The following is an 18,438-nucleotide window of genomic DNA, read 5'->3' as shown; positions in this document are numbered from 1 at the left end:
AGTTATGAGGTTATATACCAAAGAGAACAATTGTAAGAGCCAATCCCCAGAAGCATAGGATTGAGGTTCCTAATTAGTAGAGAAGAGAGTCATGGCATTCTGAATTTTCATTTTACCTTAAACCGCCTACGGTAGATGCTCAATACTCAAAATGAGTATGACCAACCAGCACTACATCTTGGAAGAAAAATGTGCAACATTTTTAACTTATTTTTGGCTCCAACACTTGCACATTTTCATGTCTTACTACTCTCATCTCCTCTGTTGAAGTCGTCCTTCCCTCGGAAGATAATCATCAGCTATAGCTCCATAGCCGACGTCCCAAATATGTGCCCTTTGTTCAGACTTAACTTCTTATTGTTAGGTGAGCTGATTGCTTAACATGATACAGAGCTCCGGCTGACGGAGGACTCGGGCTCGATCTCTGTCACCCCTAACATTTCTCACAATTTATGAGAGACACAGAAGACAAATTTATGTCCGTGATCCACTCTTCGACTCATAAATGGGCTTTCGAGTGAGGGGGAGTGTTAGAATAATATAAGATCCCGAAAAGAGTTATTCTCTAAAACCACTGATCAACTCCGTGGATTATAAACAATAGCAAGCAAACTAGCAACCTTCATGACTAGATCTCATGGGAATGTACATCCATTTGCCACCAAGTTTAAAAAAAATGTGGAGTAAACTAGTTTAACAATGTGTTCCCGAGGAAAGTCAAACATACAAATTAATTTTTTCCCGCAAATAAAAGAAATTCATAACAGCATCACGAGCTTAGAAGATTTCTTCTGATACAAACAATCTCAGATTCTCAGAAGGCACAAGTTTAAACATCAATCAAATATTTTAATCCAGTTGGTCTTAAAATATGAGCAATTCATAATTACAAACTGAGCTTAAACAATAAGCTAATCTTTCTTCTGATAAATTATACTACTTGCTTTGACTTTATGTTTCCTTTCTCATTTCCATTTTTTTCTCTTTAAAACTCGGAGGTATGGTAAAAAACTTCACTCGGTGACCGTGGTTGTTCGGTTGATATTAAAATATCATCAAACTTCTTTTTGACCAGGTTAAGAAACTGTTTATTCAACTAATTGAACAAGAGGGGAAGGACATTTTAGGGATAATCTTCCATCCATACCAGGTCTGGTCTGTTCAAAGGCGGGCAGTCTTGGCAATTGATGACCTATTTTTATTACAGTTTCCATTTAGAAAACTATAACAGAATTGAAGTTTTATAGCTACATTAACTTGAGTATAGTTCTCATATAAGATATTGTGTGGAACAACTGAATAAGGTATAGACAGTCATATTATACTTACTAACAATCCTAGACAAATATCCGATGCATATTTGATATCAAAGAAGACTGTCTCAGCTACGGCTTGGACTAGCAAAACAGCATTCAGAGGACAACCTGCGGCTAACATTAGAACATCTACTACACCATCACGTACCCCCATACCCTGGAACTTCAGTTACCTAGGAAGTCTTAGTCGACATCCTTCTTTGGTTTTTAACAAAATACAGGAAATTAAACATGCTATGAATTTTGAATTTCCATCTAACACAGCAAGTTGCTCTCCAACATCCCTCTTAGTAACTTGCAATTGCCATTGTGAGTACTGACTACCCATGTGACGACAAAACTAAATTTTATGTTTTGTACTAATTGTAAATTTCCATAAAAAATTAAAATTCCATAGTCAATAACTTCATATTTGCAAACCAAACAAGTACTTAATATGTAATAATTTACTCTTATCAACAAACAGGATCTATCATGGCATTTGTCTATCAAATTATAAGCACTTGAAAATTTCTAAAGATAACTGGATAATTAAATTACATTCTTTTCCTTCCACTTACCAGAGTAAAAGACGATCACTTTTGTTCCAAAATGATTAAATTTGCATACCAAACATTCAGATCAAGTTGTATTTTTGTCTACTGTTTGATGAAAGTTCCATAACAATAACAAGACATGAATAACTAACTAACATGATAAAATTGTCCTTTTAGACTTTATCAGTTGCATGAGATTGAACGTCCTCAATGTTAGGGAATTTCGTCGGCAAAGTGAATGTTGGTTCTTGAGGCAGAGAGACACCACCTTTGACAGACAATCCCAATGAATATCCAAGGGCTCTTGCAACAGGAACTGCAACAGCATTGCCCACTTGAATGTACCTGATTTTACAAATATAAGATATTTAGAAATGATTTTTGTCAGGTTTGAGAAATGAAAACTATTTGCTATTTATAATGATATATAAGTAACAAAACCTTTTAAATTACGTACCTTTCCTTGATAGGACCAAAGAGTTTGTAATAATCAGGAAATCCTTGAAGCCTAGCATTCTCGCGAATTGTGAGCACTCTGTGTTGCGCTGGATGAATAATAATCTAACAAAAAAATTGTAGAGTCAGCCACGCCTAACATACATGAATAGAGAATAATCTTATCACATTTAACACACATAAACACTACCTGATTGTGAGGTTCAGCCCTTGTAACTACAGTAGGCACAGTCTCATCCCACCATAATCTTCCAAATGGCCTAAAATATAATACATGAAACCATTACACAACCAACTTTCCCTGATGACAAGAAGATAAAAAATAAAGATTCCTTACTTTGAAGAAGTTCCTCTCACAAATGACATTGCATAGTCAGGAACCTTGAAATTTTAAACCATAATTTAGTCAAATTAAAAAGATTTGAAATAAGAATTTTTGCAAGTAATAATGAACAAAACATACCAAAGGCTTTCCGGAACTTAAATAAACACGTTCAATGTCTGGATCCCACTCCACTTTATTATCAGATCTAACTCTCACGCCTCTAAAATCCCTAAAATTGGCACCCTGTGTTTTACATGGAAAAGTTATTAGCATGCATATTGGATAAATTAACAATTTTAAACTACTCACAAAATAAACATTGTTATTAGTAAAGCATTGTTCAAACCTTTTTAACTGGTACATGACAAACACGTTGATAATCTTCAATGTTTAATTTAAGTGGACGATGATCATAAAGAAGGCAGTTTGACTGTGCAGCGCCTAGTATCACAGCATGCAATTAGCCAATTGAATAGATGATAAAAGAAAAGCTTAAATTGCAAACTATATATATTTCAGGATGAAACACCAAGTCTTATTCATGACTTGATACTTGAATTACCTTCTTTCCCTAGTCTAATGAACTTCTGGAACTCGGTTTTGGGATCAGTGCCATATGGCATTTCATCACGATCTTCATCATTTGCCACCTACAAAATACATGGAAATGGAATGAAAATATATAAACAACAAACCTGCCATATTTAAAATTTAAAGTCGTCACTCTCAAGGCACAAAACATACTGCTGGAAGGTCAGAAATGGCATCCCCCAGATACAACTTGTTCTCTAATTTAGGAGCACTACCTTCATCGTAGGTAACAGCATTCGACTGCAATAATAAATTAAAAGAATCTCATCAAAAAACAATCAAGTTAAAAAAAATGAGGGTGGAGTGAGAACTAGTGATTTTAAGGTTTAGGCTTGTGAAAGGAACCAAGAATCAACCAATAGGGAATAAAAGCTAATAGAACTTCAAAGGGAAATAACACTAAAAAAGAATACAATTCTATTCAAAATCTTGATTACTTGTGAGCATAGATGTATTATAAATTGCACTGATTATAACAATAATCATAGAGGACAGGCCATTAAAAGTGCAAATCTTCGAAGAAAATAAAACAATGAAAGGAACCCTTGCACAATATCAGCCCTTACACTTCAATAAGAAACATGTGTTAATTATGTTTAACAATTTGCACTCAGTATCACCTTTTACTAAATTGTGAGTTTACACCCTTAACAAACAGGAGCAAGAGCAACAACAAGGTTAAACAACACGCATAAACAGAAATGACATTAGAAAATTGGTCAAAGATTTTTTTAATAAAGTTCCCTCAGTTATATTTTTGTTTGATAAGATTTAGTTAAAACCAAATATAGGCAGCCTTATATTGTACAAGAGTATACAAAAGTAGAAACGAACCTCAAACTCTACAGGCGCATGTCCTCTCACAACAACATTGTGAGTGGGTAATGGGAATGGAGGCAACTTCTGCATAAAATATAAGTCACAATGTTGGTAAGTATACATTGTACAATGTAATCACGGCAAGTGAATAAATGAACAAATATCCTGAACAATATATAGTATATATTACCATTGAATGATGTGCACCCCACAAAAATACACGCATGCGAAATTGAGGGAGGCCATAGGCTCCTGCAACCATCATACCCAGGCGTGCCTGGTAGTTCATACCCACGAGGCGGCCTAACGCATATCTTCCCAGAAAACCTTTAGAAAATCTGAGTATATCTACCACATTCTCCATCAATACAAATTTTGGCCTCAAGAACTCAATGATACTCATATAAAAGAGAAGTTGCTCATTCTTTGGATCTTTTAAAGGATTTTCAGAGTTTCTAAACCGGTTGAAGCCACTAATTCCCTGACAAGGAGGACCCCCGCATATGATATCAGCATCACCCTGTTCAGTTGTCATAATGTTAATTACTTAGATCTAAACATGATTATTGAGAAAAAATATACCAAGAAACCGAGACATATTTTCATTAAATACAGGGAGGCACAATGAACTAGTACAAAGACTACTTGAATTCATGACTATGTCATACTGTCACATATAACCAATAGAATCAGGTTCTTCATATCAATACTTTATGCCTAATAATATTAAGTGAATGTTTAACCATCTACATTAGATGCAATTTATTGCATTAATGTACTTTGTACCTCTGTTGCCAAATCTACAAATAAAAGACAAAGACAGTAAAGTAATAAACACGCTTAGGCACTACAGAAAAATATAAGGTGTGTGAAGACAAGGACTAGTCAACATTTCTTCAATTAATTATCCATACATCTAATAATAGCAAGGTTGGTCTCCCTCGACATGAATTGGTGTTCCTCATGCCTTATATTTAAGATAGCTACAACACTGGATAAGTGAGATATAGTTCAAAATATAAAGGAGTCCAGTTTGTAAACTATGAACTTACAGGCAGAGGTAGAATCTTTGAATTAAATCCATTAGTGACAAACTCCTTCAACTTATCCTCAGCACCACTGGTAGGTGAAAATATACTTTAGTCAACAACATAAGAGGAATATATATATATATATATATATATATATATATATATGCAAAACAAGAGAACGCAGAGCTGTAATATTATACCTTAATCCATCTTCTGGCTCCCAAGTGTCTTCATCTTCACCATAGCCCTTCCAGCGGATCTAAATAATTACATATCCAGTAAGTTAGTATGTTGTACAATTTCAAAGGGCAGCATCTCTAATCTTAAACATAATTAAATAAGTTTGTATGTAATTAGTAATTACATATCCAATAAGTTAGCATCTCTAACCTTAAACATTGTATTTGCACATGTATCCAAGACAAACTAAACATAATTCACCAACTCCGTGTATATTAGGTTTTTAACGAATATGACAGGCCAGAACAAAAAAGAAGGTAAAATAACAGACTACGGCACTTTAGCACATACCCACATATATATTTTCTAATTTAGTTGTTAGCTTAGGCTACCCATTCCCTGACTTACGAACTAAGAGAAGCTCAACCCAATATCACCAACTACATTACAACATTATTTTAATATTTTATTGATTTTGAGCTCATATACGCTCAAGTGCAAATTGAAATCATCCAAATCTCTATACAACTCAGATTGCTCATAGAGCAACAATAATTGGAAGGGTTTTAAAAGTGCCAAGTCAGTCAAGTTTAGTTCAAGCATGACACAGAATTACTGGCAATATGCAATCCTAGATGCTGTAGGAATCTAAGAGTGGCACTCTATGCGGATTTTCATTCAATAAATTAAGAGATAATGAACTTACCAACTCATAATGGAAGCAATTAAAAAAATATCTAGTACCTTAAAATATAGTCCAGCTTCCTTCTGCCCTGCAGGGAGACCATAACATAAAGACAAGATCTTATCTACTTCAAAAACTTCCTCATTGTCCACTTGTACTTCTTCATCTTCTTCGTCTTCATGACTGCTTTCATTCTCTGATGAACCTTGTTGCTGACATTTCTTATCTCCAGTTAACGAAAACTTAGTACAAAGTCTCTCCCACTCCTTCAGAAGAGCTAAAAATTCTTCAACTTTCTCATTTCTAACCTGGTGAGATCCAAAATAGTTAGCCAAACATGCATCAAACATTGATGAACATACATAAACTTGAAGAACATTAATTAAAAATAATATATTATACCTCTGTCTCTGGATGGTTATATTTTAGACTTTGGCATGCAAATTCATTTAGGTCTACTGCCCATCTCTATAATAAAATCATAATTGATTAGTAACCAAATACATTAATTATCTTTAAACAGACAACACTAATTTCCACATTCATGACAGCTTACTAGCTTCAATAATAACTCACCGTAACAAGTTTAACACCTGCCAAATTAGCACCTAGACAAAGTCCTGTGGACATGGCACCACATCCGGAGAATAGGTCCAATAACCGCATCTCCTTTGGCCTCTTGTTCCCTTCATCCTGACGAGCATCAATCTCACTTGAGATGGTAGAAACCGACTTATTTCCATCATCAATGTCATCTACAAACAAAAACCCAAGGTTAGACACAAGGCTGTAGAAGAATCTTCAAGAGGCATAGTTTGAAAAATAGTATTGTTGCCTACCTTGTTGTGGCTTCAAAAAGGTGGAAAAGGGGACAAAGTACAGCATGTCGTAAAAGTAGTCACATGTAGCAATGGTAGCCAACTTAGTATCCATGTCAGCCTGAAACAATAATTATAAAACTGAGGTTTAGATTTAAAACATATAGACATTAGAAAATAATTTATCACCCAAAGAGTACTAGTCTTACATTCAAGGGCAGATGAACAATTTTAATCTTAGAAACTAGACAGTCCAAATGATTGTCATCCTGAATGTTGGACAGAAATACACGTTTATTTTCAATAAGGTCTGAGCAGTTTTTTATGACCTGAAATGAAAGGATAAAAATTATCAAACATTTGCACAGCCTTATACAAAGTAGTAATACTTTCTTAAATAGCTTACTGTATCTTTTGCCCTGTAAAACCACTGAGCAGTAATACAGGGTTCACCATTGACACCCTCAAACATTTCGACAATCCTACATATATAATTATCTTCGCCTTCATCTGCCTGAGATAGATAACCAAACACAAACAAATAAATTAGCTCCACTTAACACAGACTCTAAAGTTAGACCCTGCATTCCAAGACAATTACATCTGATATAACTCCTTTTTTATCAATCTATACTACCCTCTAGTTCATAAAAATTATTTCAAAAAAATGGAGCTCTTTCTTCGACTTATTTTTACACAAATTAGATTGCCTACCTTGACTTATATACTAATTACTTTTTTCCAAATAGCTTATAAAAAATACTTGACAATTGTACTAGAACTCTTTTTCAATGATTCCAAGAGTCTTCATGTAGTATGATACATAAGCAACATAAAACAGGATTTTTACCATGACATGAGCATCATCTCCAAGATCAAATAAACGCCCATCAACCCTTGCTTGTGTAAAATGCCTACGAGCTTGACATTTTTTGACTTCACTGTTTCAAAAATGAATTGGACATGTTTAGTCTCTTGCCAAGTGAAGCTATGTTCAAGAACTGAAACTACGGTCTTTAGATCAGAATACAGTATAAATTCATCTAATACTTGTATAGTAAGTTGGATGATAACAACTGAGGAAATGTATGAAAATAGTAAAGACAGTTTTAGGTAGAAACATGAAAAAGAATAATAGCACACAGAATTATAACCAAACTTTTGAAGGACACCAGGACCATAATGCTAAAGAGTCTACAAAATATTCAAAGTGCTAGACTGCAAAGGAAAATATCCAATTAATGACTTTAAGAGCAAAAAAGAAACATGGAAGTAAAGAGTTCATTATAAATTTCTTCACAGGTGCCATGTTCATCACAATTTTATACACAAAATGCAATTTCAGTAATACATTATGAACAAGTGAACTGTAGTCCAAACATGTGCAGAAAACAGACCTATTGTACAAATGTTTAACAACTCGCAAATTCAATTACAGTACTAAGCAATTGCACATTACCAAGCTCGACCTAAATGTGTACTGGTCATTATTACTCAAACAATCGAATAAAAATTCCCAATTTAGCACAACTACAATTAACTTCCAATACATTTATAGACAAAAAAATAATACCTCTCCAATGCCTCAGCCTCTGCACCTCCTTTAATCTATTCACATCAAAAACATAGCATCGTATTAGCATTCAATTCATAACTTAATAAAAAACAATCATCAATTCACATTTCACTAGAACCTTGAAAAATTAATAACCTCTATGAATTTTACTTCGAGTCCAAACAATGTACTAATCATCTCAACAAATTAATTAAAGTTCGGCCCATTAAATTCTTTAACATACAATAAAAACAATCATCAGTTCACATTCCTTTAGATTCTCGATAAATTAATAACCTCTATGAATGTATACTTCAAGTCCGAACAATGTACTAATAAATCTCGATAAATTAATAAAAAAAATCAGTCATAAAATCATTAATTTGTAAAATTCTACTGTAATTAAAAATCGATAAAGAGAAGCAATTAGACCTCGGAGAGATAACGATGAGGCCATCGACTCTTGGCTTCTTCGACATTGATAGGCTCTCCGATAAACACACTTTCTTCTTCAGTCACCGAGCGCTTAGCTACTCGAGCAACGCGCGCTTCTACAGGCGGTTCTACTAGCTCTTGGACAATCTCTGCAGCGAGATTTTCGTCCTCGGCGTCGCTGTATTCCAACACAAAGTTCTCTTCTTCAACGATTGCTTTCTCTTTCGATCTCTTCGAAGATCTAGTTGCCTTTTGTGATGAAGCTTCGCCGGTAGATGGTGATTTTGGTGCTTTTCGCTTACGAGCCATGGAGAGAGAGAGAGAGAGAGAGAGAGAGAGAGAGAGAGAGAGAGAGAGAGAGAGAGAGAGAGAGAGAGAGAGAGAGAGAGAGAGAGAGAGAGAGAGAGAGAGAGAGAGAGAGAGAGAGAGAGAGAGAGGCGAGAGAGACGAGGGAGAGAGAGGCGAGGAAGAAGTGGATTTTATAAGAACTAGGGTAGTGTGTGTGTAGTGGGGGAGAGAGAGGGGGGAAGTGATGAGCGGGAATACCGAAAATTTGGGCGAGCAAAGAGGCGGTATTTTAAATTTTGAGTTCGCGTCCGTTGTGGATTATGAACGTTGCCCATTATCCTTTTTCATTTTCATTTCCATATATATTGTTTTTATTTATTTATTGCTATACAGTTAAACCTCGATTAAGTAATATCCGATAAAGTAATAACCTCGCTTAAGTAATAATTTTCATCGGTCCCAACTTGGGCCAATGTTGTAAAGTAATATTCTCGCTAAAAGCATAAGATAATAAAAAATTCGAAAGTCATTAAGGGCCCAAGTAATATGTAAAGTAATAATTCCATAATTATATATATATATATACTGTATAATGTATATGATTACAAAATTTAATTCTTATTAAAATATGAATCTATTGTAGCTTGTTTCTTCTTTCCACCAAAGCCAAAATTAATCTCGTCCTTGACTTTATGTAAAGCAAAAATAACTCCTGGTATGTTTTGCTCGTGTTGTAACAAGTAATTGTTCAAAGTGGTGAGTGCTTGAAATGCTTCATTTGATGACACGCTTGGGATGACATTGCTATCGTCGGGTTCAGGATCAGTCCCTTCATCAGTGCTCATTACCGACTCAATGATTTCTTCATCCGTAGGTGATTCCATAACCGCATCATTCTCGTTTGGATAGTTTAAGAGATGCTCGACATCCATCACATTCCTATATCGTAAATTAGAGATAACTTCATTTAATCCTTCGACACCTTCATTTATTTCTCCAAGTTCTTGTTCATCATTTTCTTCTGAACGAATCTTGCAATGCCGAAAACAATTTGCAATTGTGGTTGTTTTCACATCAATATTCCAAGCCATGTTAGCAAAACTAATAGCATTCAAGATATTAACTTTTTCAGGATTTGTTGCATTAACTTCAAGACTTTGCAACATGCTAGAATATAGACGACGCCGATAGTGAACTTTAAATGCTCGAATAATTCCAGCATCGCATGGTTGAATCTTTGATGTTGTGTTAGGAGGTAGAAAGAACAACTCTGTATTTCTCAAGCCTTCAACTATTTTTGGATGAGCAGGACAATTGTCAACAATCAAAAGTACCTTCCTGCCATTCATTTTACTATCAAACCAAGTAACAAATTCTTGAAAAAGCAAGCCAGTCATCCAAGCCTTCTTGTTAAAACGATACACACAATTAAGATTGTTTATATTCACATTTTTAAAGCACCTAGGATTGGCGTACTTACCAATGATCCAAAGTGGAACTTTGTCAGACCCATCACCGTTGCAACACACAACTACAGTGATTCTCTCTTTATCTTTTTTGCGGCCCTCTAGCTGTTTGGTAGCTAGTGAATGGTCAGCTTCAAGTCGATAGAATAATCCCGTTTCATCCATGTTATAAATATCTTTCAACTGAAATTGATCCAATTTTGATCGGATGCCTGGCAATGCATTTTCAATGTTCTCCATCATCACTGAACCACTTTCACCAAAACGCCGATAAGATTTGATTCCATATCTTGCCTTGAAACGTTCTAACCATCCACTGGAAAAGCTAAAATCGGAATTACTTTCCCCATACATTTTCTTCATTAGCTCCTTTCCTTTTTCTTGAATGATTTCTCCAGACATATTAACTTTATCTTGCCTTTGAAGAAACCACTCAAACAAAACTTTCTCTAACTCTGGATATTTTGCTGATTTGTGTTTTTTGACATCACTTTGTTTCCTCTCGTCGGACAAGTATTCTGAGGCTCTCTTGAGTGTGTTTGATATAGTTGATTGACTGATATCTAAGTCATATTTTTGATGTACCCATGCTTGTAAATCTTTTTGGCTTACACCTGGATTCTCCTTTTTATATTCACAAATAGCACTCCTTATCTTATCTGTGATTGCTGATTTTTTCACTCCTTTTAGATGATGCGAAGACATTGGTGACTGTAAAACAAAGTTGATATTGTATGTGTCTGTAGTGTACCATTCTATCATTTTATATAGTTAATCACAAAGTCTTATCATTAATATTATGGTGTCTCTTCATGTATTTTTATTTAAGAATTACAATAAATATTAGATGGTTGAGTTTCAATACAACGTACACAACACATGTTACCTTTATGTACTGATCTGGTGCAATTTTAATATGCATGCATCTAGTTTTTGGATATAAGTAATCATAATAAAAGTAATTTTAGATCAAATACATTGCATGTGATTAATTCTAGTTTTTATACGTACATTATATATTATACGGTACCACGTAAACATAAAAATTCGGTAAAATAATAAAATATTACTTTATCGATAAAGTAATAAAATATTATTATATCGATAAAGTAATAAATTCGGTAAAGTAATATTTTTTCCCGGTCCCAAGGGTATTACTTTAAAGAGGTTTAACTGTAATTTCTCTCCTGTCCTTGTAAAACATGCATAAAAATCTATCTGCACACTTTGATATTTTTACATTATTTAGAGCATGTGTAACTAGAGCGGGCAATTTGGTACACGACACGAAAAATACGGATATAAATTTTAATATTTGGTACACGAAACACGAATATACACGAATACGAAATTACACGATAGATTTAGTGTCGGATATGGGTTTCAATTTAGGTACACGAAAGTACACGGAATTACACCAGATAAATATATTTATAAATTAATATATATAACACATGCATATATTTATGTATATAATATATATATATAATATAAATATTTACAAGTTTTTATAGAATACTATGTAAAATATATATATTTATATATACACTCTCCATATTTCATTAAATTATATATTAAAATATATATTTTTTGTATATTTTATGTATATATATTATATTAATTTTTTATTTAATATACACGAAAAGTACACGGAAAGTACACGACACGATTCGAATCGGATATGAGTTTCACATATGGGTACACGAAATCATTTCGGGTCGGATATGGGTTTCATGTTTACGTACACGAAACACGAAATTACACGACACGAAAGTACACGACACGACCCGATTGTCCGCTCTATCTGTAACGTGTTTGACTAAAGTGGTTGGCTAAAATGATATAAAATAGTAATTATGTAAAATTTTCCTGACAATCGGGTGTTATATAAGCAATATATAACCCTTGGATCATTATTTTAAGGACTCAAGTCTAAAAAAATTTTTTTACCCTTCCCCGTATATTTTCTGCGGATCGGGTTTTCTTCTTTCCGTCAAAAATATCCGCAAAAAAGAGAAAAACCCGTCTGCGGAAAATATCGACGGAAGGCTAAAAAAAACTTAGATATGGACCCTTGAAATAAGAAATATAGATCCGATGTCCCTGTAGCGGTATCTTAGATAAAACTTAACCGGCACACTATTTCAGGGGAACTAGGACCCTTTTAAAAATAGTATATTTTATCATTTTAAGTTATTATAAATAGAATATGTAATTTCTATATGATAAATATATTATGTGTAATTTAACTACGGGTCTATACATATTCAACAAATATTGTCAATACAGGGAGTTGGCTAAAATTTTAGCTAACATAAATGTATCATTTGAGTAAATTAATTTTTACATAATATCTATAATATTTATTTATGGTATCTTTGAGACATTTTTAGCTAAGGGTTTTACTCATTGGAGATGGATCTTAGGATGTATTGAGACAACAAAAATATGTCATTAATGTAATGTATTTTAAAATAAGTGTAAAATTCAAAATTGACAAGTAATTTGGATTAAGATAATTTTTATAAATTTCCATTCTTTTGTAATTTTGCCATATAATTTATTTGAAAATGTTTGTAATTATTTTTAATTATGGATAGGAGTAGTAGCTTATTAGGGACTAACAAAATAAGGGTGGTCGTCCTAAAAGTCATTTTGGAGTTAAAAATGGTCCAAAATACTTATGGAAAAATGGCCCAATATGTCATTTCATAACGGAAGTTCGCGTACCGTTTACCTATATTTTTTTAAGCTAAAACGTGAATTTGTGCTCCGTTAACCTGGACCTAAAACGGAGGATCGTAAAACGTTTTTTTGTTTCTTAAAAATAAAAATGGGTAAAACGGTACATAATAAATCGTTAAGTGCATGACTTTATTAAAATAAAGTAAAAAGTAAAACGGTATATTAAGAACCGTTTTAAATTAAACGGAGGATGGTAATTCATTTTGTTTAAATTTTATTTATTTATGTCTGCTTATCTTTTTTTAATTAGAATTCAAAAAAAAACTTAAAACGGTACATGATAGACCGTTTTACTAATTTTTAAAATAATAAAAAGGTAAAACGTTGAATAAAAAAATGTTTAGATTGTTTTCTAATTAAAAGAAACGGCACACGAATATCCGTTAAAATACTGGATAATAAAAAAACAGGTAAAACGCATGATTAAAAAACGTTTGGTTCAACAAAAACGCTAGATAAAAACCTGTTTTGCTGTCTTTTTCACTAAAACGCGAGACGAAACTACGTTTTATTTTTAACGTTGGATGAAGTTTCGTTTTGTCATTTGATTATCAGAAGCTTCTATTCTTTTTCCTAACTACTGGATTTTTTAAATTTTTTGCTAAAATACAAAAAAACACTATAAAATTTTTCTAATTACCGTAATTAAAACATATAATTAAATTAACAACAAAACACACAAATACATTAAAATGATCAATACAAATCTCTCAATTCAATACATTTTTTTAGCCAACATTATTACTAAACAAATCACTAAAACAACTCATTTTTTCCCTTGGGTGCTTGAAAATCCATCGCATTCAGGTCTAACCGAAGACCGTTCATGAAAAAATTAGCAGTAGCGCCAAATAGGCTCACCAATCAAGCAATAAGTAGGAAGATCAACAATGACATTGAGAGGGTAAGGCTGCCATATAAACTGAGATGGTCCAAACCCATCCAATAGCGTCTGAATAACAGGGAGGGTGTGGCCACCCGTAGTAGTGTGGGAATGACCATAAAGCCACCTAGAATCACATTAAAATAAATAAATAAATTTTCAAATTTAAATTAAAGTATGTATCAATATCAAGTTCTTTTAAACGCTTTTAAAACCCAATTTAGGGATTAATGAACCCTAAAATATTAAAAAGTGTTAAATTAAAATCTTACATGAAAATGAAGTCCGGTTCCTAGGGTTTAGGGTCCTTAAACCCTATATGACATTAGGGTTTAGGCTTCATGGTTTAGGGGTCCTAAATCACGAATCCCAAACCATAACCATTTCCGTGTCAATATCAAGTTCTTTTAAACGCTTCTAAAACCCAATTTGGGGATTAATGAACCCTAAAATATTAAAAAATATTAAATTAAAAATGAAATACGGCTCCTAGGTTTTAGGGCCTAACGACCCTAAAACATAAATGATGTCAGGGTTTATGATCCATGGTTTCGGGCCTAAATGCCCTAAACCACGAATCCTAAATCCTAACCATTTCTGTATCGTATCAAGTTTTGTTAAACACTTAAAAATTGCTAAGTACATGAGTTCACGTGGAGCCGTAGGCTGACCCTCCCAGAAACGAGCATCAAATAAAGGAACAGTGGTGTGAATGGGAGCAAGAGTGGGCAATCTCTCCCATGCCCATAATTGCAACAATATCAGACAACCAACAACCTCATCAACCTCCTTTTTCATTATCTTGTATAACTCCCTATACAAATATGCAAGCATTGCAGCACCCCAAGCATAATCTCCGCATTTGTCTAGGTCACGAAAAAAATGTAGAAATATGGGATGGAAGAGACCTCTCGAATGATCAGTCTAAAGTACACCGCCAAACAGATGAACAAGATAACACAACACCTGAGACCGAATATCATCTGCTGATGCATCCTGTGAAAAATGTGGAGTACATGAAAAATTAAAAGTCTATCGAACCCTTAATCCATTCATGTCTTTCTTCGGAACAGGAGTGCTACCAAAAATCTCACCAACATAAGAAGCCCAACTCATATCAGGGCCAGGGGTGACATCAGAAATAACAACATCACCATCAACAGGAAGCCCAAAAAGAACACCTACATCCCGTAGAGTAATAGTGACCTCTCCCACAGGCAAGTGAAAGGTATGAGTCTCTGGCCACCATTTCTCAACAATAGCTGATATGAGACTCCAATCCAGTTGTAAAGATGCCACCCGAGCTACACCATAAAAATCATTAGACTGAAGTAAAAGGACCATACGAAGATCTAGCGGTTGAAGATTATCTTGATTATTAGGGTTTTTTCAGCGACACTTCAACATATCACCACCACCTAACCTCCAAATATCTAAAGATATACGTGTATGCTGAAGATGAAGAAGGTTATGGTTAACAGGGCCTGGATGCACGTCCTGCAAACATATAGAATTACAAGTTACAAAATAAACAATCATTTCAATAAAACATGACCCAATAAAACACGATCAAGCATATAGAAGTACAAATAGATAAAAAATTGTCTCAGTTATAAACTACACTAAGGCTGTCATTAAAAGTTCTATTATAATCCAATAATAAGATATGCCAAATAGTAAATCAGTCTAATGCAATTAAAGTGTAAAGCAAAGCAACAAACATGAAAAATCAGCGACATAGATTAATGGCAAAGTCACGGTAGGCCTATCTTGCACAAAACTACACAATACACTTAAGCTTTATAAAATCAGATAAAGTAGTCCTCAATTCTTAGAAATTAGTTATAAAATCTAAATATAAATCCGATAAAATGCAGTTGAGCAGAATTGAATTACACAACAATTACCCCGTTAATAAAATGCGAGGGCCCTCGAGAAGCTTAACTAGCAGTAAAAAACAAACAAGCAAGCAAAGGAGAAAGCAGATGTACACAGAGTAACAAATATATTGATACTGGTTTACAGCTCCCATGTACAAGGGAAATACATTATTTTCATTCTTATGGTACACCATCTGACAAATACACCATCTAACATAACATCGTCGAAAAGAAATAGACATTATTTGCATTCTAATGGTACTCAATTATACAATAATTTTTTAATCATTTATTACATATTTTTAGATTTACGGGGTGCGGAATGTCATCGGTTGGGGCATTGTGATGCCAGTTGGTGCTATAATATGAAGATATGTAAATTGAATTACACAACAATTACCCCGTTAATAAAATGTGAGGGCCCTCGAGGAGCTTAACTAGCAGTAAAAAATAAACAAGCAAGCAAAAGAGAAAGCAGATGTACACAGAGTAACAAATATATTGATACTGGTTTACAGCTCCCATGTACAAGGGAAATACATTATTTTCATTCTTATGGTACACCATCTGACAAATACACCATATGACATAACATCGTCGAAAAGAAATAGACATAATTTACATTCTTATGGTACTCAATTATATAATGATTTTTTAATCATTTATTGCATATTTTTAGATTTACGGGGTGCTAAATGCCATCGGTTGGGGCATTGTGATGCCAGTTGGTGCTATAATATGAAGATATATGAAAGTATTCCAAGTAGCATACCCTGCATGGTTTTACCTTCATATTTCTTGTCAACCCACACCCTACATTATTGGTCTGGTTGGGGAACTGGTCTCAAACTTGGAAGCGATTCCCCATGGATTCAATAATCCTCTCATTGGTACATTGGCATTACTCTTTTCATTTTTGGGACACTCCAGGTACTGCAAGGTCTTTCTATCTATCTAAATTTTATTTACCATTGAAGTCAAGTTTATGTAATTTCCATTAAAATTTCAGGTGTTAGCGTTGCTTGTAAGGCCACATAAAGATCACAAATACAGGTTGCACTGGAATGTTTACCACCACACAACAGGGTACACGATCATTCTCTTAAGCATAATCAACATAATCAATTAATAAGTTAGATACTAAGGTCTGTACTGTGTTCTTTTGCCTAAATCAACAAACTATGAATATACAGTAACTATTCCTACTATAATTGGACAAACATTTAGAGAAAACACTGCCAACAAAGCTTAGCCAACAATATCATATATATAGCACATCTTCAAGAGTACTATACTGAAACTAAACATTAATTATAACCCATTAAACTATAAATCTTCAATTTACTTATTTTACAATCAACAAACCATGAATCTTCAAAAATTATAAAAAGCAACTTTAATTACCTCAAGATTCATGATTGTTGTAAGTATAAAGGATTTTGAAGCTCTCCGTGTTCTATCTCAACCTGTGTTCTCTGTGCTAACTCTGTCATCCTCGAATAATTCGACATGTTCTTCCCTTCACTTGTTCTTGTCTTCTCTGGTTGTGTTGTGTGTTCTGTATGTTTTGTTTTTTCAAAATAAAAAACATAAAACGGTAGACGGTTATCCGTTTGAGTTTTATTTTTTAAAATAAAAAATATAAAATGATAGCCAAACTTCCATTTTACTATATAATAAAAATGATACATTATATGCCGTTATGAAGTGACAATTTTGGCATTAATATTCAATAGTGACAATTTGGGCATTATTCACTCATTTAGTGACATTTTGGTCCATTGTTCACGAAATAAAATATTTTTAAGAAAAACCTGGAAAGTATGTGAAATTGTGTATGGGCCAAACGATCATTTTTACATGACACACTGATTTTGGTGATACTAGTTTTATACCAATATTATGCACGAATGGTTTATACCAAATTACTGATAATATTTATTTTACTACTGTTAACTTTTGTTATTCTAATTTTTTGCATGAAATTTCAAAATTTTCTAATTTTGAAATTTTATTTTTTATATATGTTTTTTCACAACTCAATAGTGGTACTTATTTTATTACTGTTAATCTTTGTTATTCTAATTTATTTTTCATTAATTCATGTTTTTCTAAATTTAAAATTTAAAATTTTATATATGTTTTTCACACTAACATTAGTATACTATATTTTCGAATCTCTAATTAAAACTTATAGTTATTAATGATAATTCCTAAATGATGGATGTAGAGATCGGGAATTTCGTGATGTAATTTAATGAATAAAGTATAGTTTTGTGCTATAATTATGATTTATGTGGATTTATGTGAATAAATAAAAGGTTAAATGATTAAATGGTTTAAATGTTATTGTTGTATAATAGTAACTGGGAACGTAAAGTAACGTGTTCCAGTTTGATGAGTCAGTTAAGGGATTAAGTTGTGTTGTC

General features: G+C 33.3%; 3 protein-coding genes across 3 annotated transcripts; all 3 read right to left on the bottom strand.

Annotated features, from left to right (window-relative positions):
- Positions 1 to 1,826: 1,826 nt before the first annotated feature.
- LOC141697878 (DNA (cytosine-5)-methyltransferase 1) lies at positions 1,827 to 9,102 on the bottom strand. The gene is made up of 21 exons (XM_074502435.1): positions 8,745 to 9,102; positions 8,331 to 8,365; positions 7,608 to 7,698; positions 7,164 to 7,271; positions 6,967 to 7,086; positions 6,779 to 6,878; positions 6,516 to 6,694; positions 6,342 to 6,407; positions 5,999 to 6,247; positions 5,275 to 5,333; positions 5,096 to 5,162; positions 4,234 to 4,563; positions 4,059 to 4,127; positions 3,378 to 3,464; positions 3,196 to 3,283; positions 2,980 to 3,074; positions 2,772 to 2,876; positions 2,646 to 2,689; positions 2,499 to 2,568; positions 2,310 to 2,413; positions 1,827 to 2,197 (listed from the first exon to the last, which is right to left on the bottom strand). The coding sequence occupies exons 1-21, from the start codon at positions 9,054 to 9,056 to the stop codon at positions 2,026 to 2,028; spliced, it is 2,550 nt and encodes an 849-aa protein (XP_074358536.1). The 5' UTR covers positions 9,057 to 9,102; the 3' UTR covers positions 1,827 to 2,025.
- A 544-nt stretch (positions 9,103 to 9,646) lies between these two features.
- Positions 9,647 to 11,263, bottom strand: LOC141696290 (CENP-B homolog protein 2-like). Its single transcript, XM_074500449.1, has one exon. It carries the CDS (start codon positions 11,261 to 11,263, stop codon positions 9,647 to 9,649), a length of 1,617 nt encoding a protein of 538 aa, XP_074356550.1.
- A 2,818-nt stretch (positions 11,264 to 14,081) lies between these two features.
- Positions 14,082 to 15,473, bottom strand: LOC141696289 (serine/threonine-protein phosphatase 7 long form homolog). Its single transcript, XM_074500448.1, has 3 exons — positions 15,171 to 15,473; positions 14,773 to 15,053; positions 14,082 to 14,256 (listed from the first exon to the last, which is right to left on the bottom strand). The coding sequence occupies exons 1-3, from the start codon at positions 15,471 to 15,473 to the stop codon at positions 14,082 to 14,084; spliced, it is 759 nt and encodes a 252-aa protein (XP_074356549.1).
- Positions 15,474 to 18,438: the final 2,965 nt, after the last annotated feature.

Source organism: Apium graveolens, chromosome 11, assembly GCF_009905375.1.
Source record: "Apium graveolens cultivar Ventura chromosome 11, ASM990537v1, whole genome shotgun sequence".
Taxonomy (NCBI): Eukaryota; Viridiplantae; Streptophyta; class Magnoliopsida; order Apiales; family Apiaceae; genus Apium; species Apium graveolens.
The sequence above is the reverse complement of the archived record's forward strand: the minus strand, read 5'-3'. Positions and strand labels throughout refer to the sequence as shown.

Bases quoted from the DNA above. Each gene is read 5' to 3' on its own strand.
- LOC141697878 (XM_074502435.1), bottom strand. From the start codon at position 9,056: ATGGCTCGTAAGCGAAAAGCACCAAAATCACCATCTACCGGCGAAGCT. The intron at 6,879-6,966 runs GTAAGACTAGTA...TTATTGTTTCAG, and splicing joins TTGTTCATCTGCCCTTGAAT to GCTGACATGGATACTAAGTT. The intron at 6,408-6,515 runs GTGAGTTATTAT...ATTTTATTATAG, and splicing joins CAGGTGTTAAACTTGTTACG to AGATGGGCAGTAGACCTAAA.
- LOC141696290 (XM_074500449.1), bottom strand. From the start codon at position 11,263: ATGATAGAATGGTACACTACAGACACATACAATATCAACTTTGTTTTA.
- LOC141696289 (XM_074500448.1), bottom strand. From the start codon at position 15,473: ATGGTCCTTTTACTTCAGTCTAATGATTTTTATGGTGTAGCTCGGGTG. The intron at 15,054-15,170 runs GTTCGATAGACT...GGTGTACTTTAG, and splicing joins AAGACATGAATGGATTAAGG to ACTGATCATTCGAGAGGTCT. The intron at 14,257-14,772 runs GTACTTAGCAAT...ATGTGATTCTAG, and splicing joins ACGGCTCCACGTGAACTCAT to GTGGCTTTATGGTCATTCCC.